The sequence below is a fragment of the Patiria miniata genome, unplaced genomic scaffold (assembly GCF_015706575.1).
Source record: "Patiria miniata isolate m_02_andy unplaced genomic scaffold, ASM1570657v1 HiC_scaffold_12, whole genome shotgun sequence".
Lineage (NCBI taxonomy): Eukaryota > Metazoa > Echinodermata > Asteroidea > Valvatida > Asterinidae > Patiria > Patiria miniata.
The window spans coordinates 302,324-311,316 of record NW_024037050.1 but is presented as its reverse complement, the minus strand read 5'-3'; the positions used below and the strand labels follow the sequence as shown (position 1 = coordinate 311,316).

Sequence of the window (8,993 nt, the reverse complement as noted above, 5' to 3'; positions counted from 1 at the left end):
CCGGGGTGGGGTGGGTTACCGCAAGGAGATTCCACCCCTTCCCTCTTGAATACTTTTTTTTTATTCGCTAAATTTTTGATACATGGCATTTGGGGTCCACGTTTTTCCCCCTTTTTCCCTGTTACATCTGACATCTTAATTCTGATGCGCTCCTTAATGAAGTCATTTTCCAAAAGTGATGATGAAGAGGAAACTACCTACCCCAACAATGAGAAATCGTTTTTTGAGGAAGTATTTTTTTAATGATTGGCATACTTCACTGCCAAATTACAAAGGTAACAGGGACAGATTAATGTTACACTTTAGACACTTTCAAAAACATTCCATCGTTTTTTTACGCAAGCTGATATAAATAGAGGTTTTAGAGTCTGGTATTAATAATTTACTATTTTCAGCTCGATATAATTCTGTGAACTGTTTCGGTTATTCTTAAGAATTCTTTGTTTGCTTTGGTTGAACGGAAGTTATGCAAAACATTGTATAATTTGTCCACATGACAGTGCTTAACAGGTGTATACAAAACCTTTTCTCAGAGACACTAAGCTGTCATGCTCAAATATTCATCACTTCTCATCCCCTGGCGAACCCCAAAACATTTTTATTTTCGAAATCAAAATTTCTCAAAACGTCAAAACTAAGCTTCGTATTACTGCAATGATCTGTTGACAAATTTCATTTAATGATTTCCGCATGCAAGGGAAACCTGCCTTTTTAAAGGAAAAAACTACCACACTCCGCATTTATCAAAATTCAAGATTTCAGGAATTAATATGAAGTGAGACTGCGGAAATTAATATGAAGTGAAACAGATTAAAAAACATCTTATAACTATCTTATCTGCCAATCATCGTGCAATTTGTAATTGTGCCTAAAAATAGCTTTTTCCGTTTGGAAATATATTTTCCCCAGGGAGCTACGATCTAATCGCAAGGACAAATTTCAGCTTCATTTCGACTGTGTCAAATATTTCCTTCTAAAAGGCCCCATATTATTTCTTCGCAGAAACTGCGCATGCTTCACAAACCCACCGCTTAAAAATACACTGGAATCGATATGATTGACAGGAAAAATAGATACTAAAACTGCTAAAACATTACAAAGACCTTATAATCACCACCCCCCCCCCCCAAAAAAAAACCCAAAAAAAAAAAAAATTGGGGGAGAACAAAATATTGTTTTGTCGATACCGCAAGTGTTGATAACAAGGCATTCCGTCAGCAGATTGTACACATTACATACCCGTCTCTAATCAGACGCTAACCCCTGCTTGAACCCAACCCATGAAAGCTGAGGATATTCTTTAGGCCTACACCACAACGAATCATGTTTGCAAAGTCAACTTTTTCCCAAATCACTTGCCACGCCCGTACCAATCAAGGGTGGGGGTGTGCCGACAGACAATTGCGTGTACAGCTCCAATTAGATACGGATCGTCCACCACGTCCGTACTTTCGAAAGTACATGACACTGCAGGGGATAATGGCCGGGCGTTAAATGCGGCTAAAAAAATTCGTGCTCATGCAAATATTTATACAGCGCCCCTGGAGACATGGCATCCAGTTTTCCCCTCTTCTCCCTCCCTACTCCCTATTTACCACCGGCCGTACGGACAGAGTTTGAGAAGGACATCATCACACCCACGAGAAGGACTTTTCTGAAAACCAAAGTACAAAGTTTATAATCCAACTAATATTAAACGCCACGGGACTATAGTTTAGGCACTAGTTGACAGTTGTTAAAGTCATCAGTGGCTGTCACGACCGCGCCTGTGTCAATGTTCCGATTGCAACATAGGCCTATAGTCATAATGAGGAAGGAATTCTCGCTATTGCAGTACAGCCCTACAAACTGTATCGCTATAGTCTAGATAGCCATCTGCATGCAGTCTTGCAATCCTTGCAGCAATAATTCTAGATGCAATGTTACTGTCAGAACCCATTTCCAAAGCAACCATACCGCCGCGGCGTCAAGTGGGATGACAAGTACATTGGTTATTCAGCGCAATCTACAGAGAGCGCAGCTTATTTTGAGAATTTTAACACTTTTTTCCGTCAACATATCACTCCCTTGAGCAGCACCGATATCATTGTGATAAATCTTGACATCACGCACAGACGTAGTCCTAACTCACTCATCAGCATACTGATGACATTGACAACCAGTGCCTAAACTTTTCAAATTCCCGCGGCGGCAAGGGGCGGCCGCGCGATACGCCCTCATCGTTCAGTATTAGTTAGAATATAAAGTTTGTCCTTTGGTTTTCAGAGACGTCCTTCTCGTGTGTGTGATGATGTCCTTTTCAAACTTTGTCCGTACGGCCGATGGGAAATCGACTGTAATTAGACTAGCGTCTAATTCCGTTTTGCAGGTGAGACGTTCGTTTTTATCAAGTTGAATGATGTAGTGATCATTGTTTTGTTCTTTGTTTGATTTTGACTTTTATTTCTGTTTTAATAAATACTTTGCTTGTTGTTTTTGTCCTTTGTTCGAGTTTGTCTCTTCTTTGGTAAACTTTTTTATTGATTATTATTTTTTATTTTTTTTGTATATATGTTGTTCTTTTCTTAAACGTGTTCTTTGATTTCAAATTTTGTCCTGTATGCCTCTTAATGCGTCTGTTTTACATCTTATTAATTTTGGCCTTTTTGGCCGGCCATACGGCTTGAGTGCCAATAGCTCATATAATAAGTTATAACCTGAGTCGAGAAGATGCCATTTATAAACCTTTATTTACACTACCAGCAATATGGGCCTACATACACCAATTGTAACAAAGTAACACAACACACCAATTGTAACTAAGTAACACAACATTCAACATTAACACACCTTTGCCATTGTAAACTAGAAAGCACTCACAGAGCGCAAACCTCCGCCAAGGCTAAACAATTCCCCGCCATATTGTCAGTACACCCAAAAGAAATAATTGCATAAATGGTGAAGAATCCTTTAAAAAATCCTGGATACAGACCCAGATCGGCATCACTTCCAAAATGTAATGGATGTTTGTACTTGTACCAAGGACCACCCCTAAAAATAGTTTAATGCAAATCCGTCCATAACTTTCTGAGTTATCTTATTGACCGACAAACCAACCAACCAACCAACCAACAAACAAGCAAACACCCCAACTCACATGAAAACATAACCTCCTTGGCGGAGGTAATAAAGTAGCATGATTACGACCTAGTTTAAGATACACAATAAAAAAAACAATCCACAGATTACATTATGTTTAAAAGCTTAATAGTTTTTCGGCCATTTTGACGAAATACAGCTAACAAGCTAAGAAGTTAAGTCACATACAAGACGATTCCGAGGACACGCTGTACGCTCGTGGAAGACCCCTTCAATTGCGAAAGCATTGTGCCAACATGACGACTTACCTAAATAATAGCTTTAGGGGTCTTCGTACCATGCTTGTTATCCATTAAAACAAATTAGTGACCCATGGGCATATTTTATCTTATAAGTAAACAGTAAAACAAAACGTGTATACATAACGGTCCTTGGGGTAGTTATGACTCATCGTATGTGCTTACAATAAAATGATAAATCAAAATCCATTAATTACTTACACGGCATATGTATTCCCGCATGTGTAATAAAATGTACTGTACACATAGGCAAATAAAGTACATAGTTTATATTCATGCCAACGATGAAAGCATTAGGTATATAATATCACAAAGTAATCACTACTATGCAAATCTGGTAGACAGGCAATACCGGTACCTTAAGAAAAATATGTCAAATAATATGAAAGTACTTGGGCAGTTCCTTAGAAACCAGTAAGTCCTAGGACTAATATTGGAAAACACTAAGGCCAAAAAAGGCTCCGGTTTCTGGCATGCGCGCGCGTCGCCGTAGCCATGCGCGTCGGCAAAATGATTTTTTTTTTCAATGAAAGATGATGTCTCAAAACCGCCAAACTCACTGGTTTGACTGGAATCCTGCTGCTGCACAATTGTAACGTGATTTAAGAAAAAGCTTTATGTGGCCTCTCTGGACTCCCATATACTTGCACTAAGTTTAGTCGGGCACCATTTGCAGTCATCGGCCGACATTTGAAGGGGAAAAAACGGTAAAAAAAAAAAAAAGCCGCGTTGCCGCACCACTTTTTGGGCAAGCTCCATACCAGAAACCGGAGACTTTTTTGGCCTAATAACACTTAATAACAAAATATATTAGACTAGGCAAGTCCATAGTAAAGTCGCACAGAATTTCCACTGCACGGCCTGAGTGCCAATATAGCTCATACACTAATTCCAGTTCTGGGTCGATGAGATTTTATGTACAAACCTTTCTTTGCAAACCTACAATGAAGGCTTACAACAATGCAAACTTAGTGCTATAAAATTACAAATTAATACAACTTTGCATAGTAAATAAAGCAGTATATTGTAGTTGTCGTAGAAACATCCGAAATCTTTTTTCCAAAGATAACATAAGTTTTTAAAAACTTATAATTTCGTCTTTCCACGATTTGTTTTTTGGGTTACGAGCTCACAGCTAACAAGTTACATTGTACATGCACCAGCTTTTGTACGGCTTATCTTAACAATGGCACAGTGCTTTTGACATTGAGGGCGCATCCGTACGTTGAGTGCTCAGTGATAGCGTGCTCGGAATGGTTTATACCAGGGTTTTTTTACAATGATACGAAAATTATTATCCACTAAAACAAAGTGACCCATAGGTATATACTATATAATATATATCATCATAATAGCTTGATTATAACATGTTAATGTGACGTATAGGTTTTTCTAGTTACGTGCAACAGTAAAACAATACGCAGCCCATGTCTGAAATAAAAAGGATAACTCGAAACCCACTTAATATTTACACGGCATGTGTATCCCCGGATGTGTATTAACAAATTGTACTGTACATGATAGTGCTAAAAAACTACGTGGAATATATTTATATTCTAAATTAGACCAGCGATACAGGCATTACGTATATATCATTAAAATGAATCACTACTGTGCAAATTTGCTACACTGGAAATACTTAACAGTACTTAGAAAAAGATGTCAAGATGGATTTATGTAAGCAGCTTTCTTATAGAAAGAGTAGGCCCCAGTATGCATTGAATTACAAAATGTAAGATGCCTTTCTGGAAGAAAACAAGACAAGGCAAGTCTATTTAACCTGGTCGTTGAGCGTATAGTATGGCTACATCCTGGAAGGTTTTTATTCCATGCATTTGATCTGCGCAACAGGCCAGATTTAGCCCATTCATTAGCGTTACAGGGTAAAACCAGTACGACAACATTGCCCGGCTCACACGTAGAGTCATGTGTCATCAGTGAGTAAAAGAAACCCTGGTTTAGATTCTAAGAGTTGCTTATTAATCAGCAAAGATTAACGAAAGCAGAATGGATTTTTAACATTATGCTATAATCCATCATTATATATCCAATCAAATTTCCGTAATTCTACTCACAAAGTATTTTTCTTTCTTAATTATCTATTATTTAGTATATAGTATTTCAGGCAAATACAATACATACACCGATTGAAAAGAAAAAAAACAAGTAAACAGTACAGAGCAGGGTTAAAATGATAACATATCAGTTAAAAACAATACAATAAAATGTTATATATGAGTTATAAGCACGAATATACAAGCAATACAAAACGCAATCCTGACGGATGGCCAAAAAGCTATAGACTTTCCACAGGCTTTTCGACTGCGAAAGCAAAACAAAACAAGTGAACAAAGCGAATACGAAAGTCATTGTTTGATATACACCTGATGACCACTTACCATTACCTTCTTTATTTTGTACTGAAAACTGTTCTCAACATCTCCCTTAAGGTTTGTACACGAACATCTCCCCATGACTTGGCTTGGGTCCTCGGGGTTATTTTTATCACATGAAAACCATTGTCCCAATTCCTCAGACGTTAGAGATAACAAGATCACATACAATATAACAAACGGTGTTTAACAAAACCGAATCTAACAAAATACAGGTGAGAAGAATGTCAATCGAATTTTGCCTACAAATTCCATATTATCACCCATTCTCATATCTCATTGTTTCAAGCAATGACATGGAATGACTCAGATCCATTTTACCAATGAATGTTGATGTAAAACAGCTTTCAGTTTCAAACGAAATTGAATTGGATCATTATTATTGAACGTCCTTCTCTTGACCAGGAAAACCTTTGCTATAAACATATACGTCAATGTTCATGACCCCCAGCCCTTGCCATTTCTGCTATAAAATACGTTACTGAAAAATGTTTGTTTCAAAAACTGTACGTACACTGTAAAACAAAAAGGTTGGATAAAACACTGTTGGGCAATGTTATTTACCCAGCATTGGTATGAAATTGCCTCATATTGGGTTGAATTGGGTAAAAACCGTCAAACTGTTGGGAAGAATTTGCCCAAGAGTGTAGGCAACTGATAATTCGATCAGCGTTGGTCGAATTTTCAACCCATTTTGCCAAACGTTTTTAACAGTGTATAATAGGCAAAGACCACGTGACCACGTTGTATAGGCCTAAGATCTGATAAGAGCCAACTTAGGACGTATAGGCCTAGCTTGTGCACTACCAGCCACTCTGTTTGTGTAATTAACTATGTACCGTTTTATTTTGTGAGCGTTCTTTTCTTCGGTGTGCTGGTAGATGACGGGTCCCTAAACTTACTTAGGCTGACCCTGGGGCTCCGGGCTTCATAAGATTCATGTCGCGTATGGAGCTCATCAGGGTATTCGAAACTCACCTGATCCTGAGATCTGCAAATATCAAACAGAAAGAAGATTCACACAGTCAACAATTAGACGTTACATCTGAGATCTGACTGAAGGTTCAGGCAAGGGATTCTGCGTAAATTGGATTCGGATCTCGTGAGGGGCCATTCAAAATTTTCAGTGTGTTTAAATTTGGATTTTGTTTCCAAATTGTTTTGACCCACCCATCCACCCCTATTTTCGATTTAAAAAAAATCTGATTTGTGATGCAGTTTTAAAAATCCAAATACATGTATAGTGGTGTTCCCTAACGTGGCGCACTTCGACATTCACGCCGAATGTCCACATCAGTGTTGCCAAACTTCTTTGTTGACAAACTTCAAATTAATTCAGTGAAACACTGGTACATTTACCTTATTAATGCTTGCTATTTAACCTCTGTGAACAATTTCGGTTTCATGGAATTTAGCCCACAATTCAAAAACTGTGGCGTCCAGAAATTGGGAAAAAATAGGCTGAGTGTTCCCAAACGTGGCGCACTTGAATAAATGACGGAAACTTCCAAATTGACATTTAAGAATATTTGTAAAGTTGATAAATTCTGACAAACATTATTATCTCTATTTACATACCCAACTAAAAGTTTGTCAGAAAATTATTTTCAATTTTTTTTTTGGGGGGGGGAGGGGGGACATTTTCAAAGGGTTCACTGAGCACTTCGAAACAAAATCACGGAAAATCGGAAAATCGCGCCAAAATAAAATGTTCTTCTAATTTTGTAACAGGTAGATACACTCGTAATTTATGAACGGGAGTGTTTAGAACTTGATGAAATTTCACTTTCTGTGAAATTTCAGTTACAACTTTTGCTCTAGCTAGGCGCTACATGCGAAAAATCAAAGTGCGCCACGTTAGGGGCCGCGCCACGTTAGGGTACATCAACCGTACATGCACTTGCATGCACACACATTTGTAAACACCGGCAATCGTGGACGCCCTATCGCCCTAATCCTCATTCCTTTGTTTATACCCCTAACTTTTTAGCAACAGCTCTCATTGGTTTTGTACACGAATTTCAATCGTGGACTATCGGTCACTTGTGCACGTATTGTTTGCGCCCGTGTCCTAGGTCCTCGATTACCGGTGTGTGAATACTCATGTGCACACAGTACACAATGTACATGTACTACAGATCATTCTGTACGTCTGTATGACTGTATTGTCTGACCGTCGGTATTGGGGACGAAGTTGGAAAACAAACGCGCATAAGGAACGCTGGTGCGTAGGCAAGACAACATATCTAGCTTTTTTTTTTTTTTTTTTTTTTAATGAAAAGAGAATTTGGATTTTCAATTATTTACCTTGACCCATCCCACCCACACTTTGGAGGAAAAAAATCCAAATTTAAAAACATTGAAATGTCCCCTTAGTGTCCCTACTTTTCGAAAATACAAAATCAGCCGCACGCACGCTAGGTGCACTTTGCGTAAACGTTTGGGATCCCATCCCTACGCCTACCAAAAGGTTGCTGTGGAGAAAACCCTTATTATGATATTTAGGCATTCACCCTAATAAGAACATTCATACAAACTAAAGTTAGATTGACGCCCTTCTCCAAGATAATGGGTCGTATGTATAAAAACTAGCAACTGCTTTCCAGTAAAAGCATTTGTTTCATGTTTATTCATACAAATGCAAGTAAATGCACGAAAATAGGTAGTAAAAGCAAATGCTAGTTTTTATACATACGACCCAATGCCACAGATCCACGTTATATATTATTTTCTTTAAATGTGACTTACCTGGATAAACGGCGACCCGTGTCGTTGTCCATATGTTTCTTTATCGCATTCTGGAAAGACCGGTTGAGTCGGCCATCATCAAAGTAATCATATATCATGTCGGAAAGGTCTCGCAGCCTGGAAACAAATGTAAACCGAGACACTCTTTACATTAAATCAAATAAAAAATACTCTCTGACTTCCACATTGCTTCTCTGGAGTTTCATTGACAATTCTTAATAGAACAATTAATGTTGGAATGTTTTTAAGTTTTTCACTGGCTCAGTGGCAGGCTTCCCGATTGGCTGCATGTGCGATGTCAAGTCCCAAAATAGCGCCCTCTAGCGCCCTCAAAGAAAGTTCAACTTTTTAAATTTAGAACCAGTTTTCACAAGTTTACTAAATTTTGCTCCGCAGGTAACTTTGAGAAGTTTCAGGGTCATGAAGTCATCAAACCGGAAGTACTTAAAGTGAAAATTATAAACTTATCGATTAT

The 8,993-nt window shown here is 38.2% G+C and overlaps 1 protein-coding gene across 2 annotated transcripts in view; it reads right to left on the bottom strand.

Annotated features, from left to right (window-relative positions):
- Positions 1-5,989: 5,989 nt before the first annotated feature.
- Positions 5,990-8,993, bottom strand: part of LOC119744331 (transient receptor potential cation channel subfamily M member 5-like) — a 33,462-nt gene continuing 30,458 nt past the window's right edge. For both annotated transcript variants that reach the window (XM_038220212.1, XM_038220206.1), the window contains exons 25-26: positions 8,519-8,635; positions 5,990-6,761 (exon numbers count right to left, since the gene is read on the bottom strand). In XM_038220212.1, coding sequence (XP_038076140.1) covers positions 6,614-6,761; positions 8,519-8,635 — 265 coding nt within the window. In that variant the 3' untranslated portion in view covers positions 5,990-6,613. The remainder of the gene's footprint in view (positions 6,762-8,518; positions 8,636-8,993) is intronic.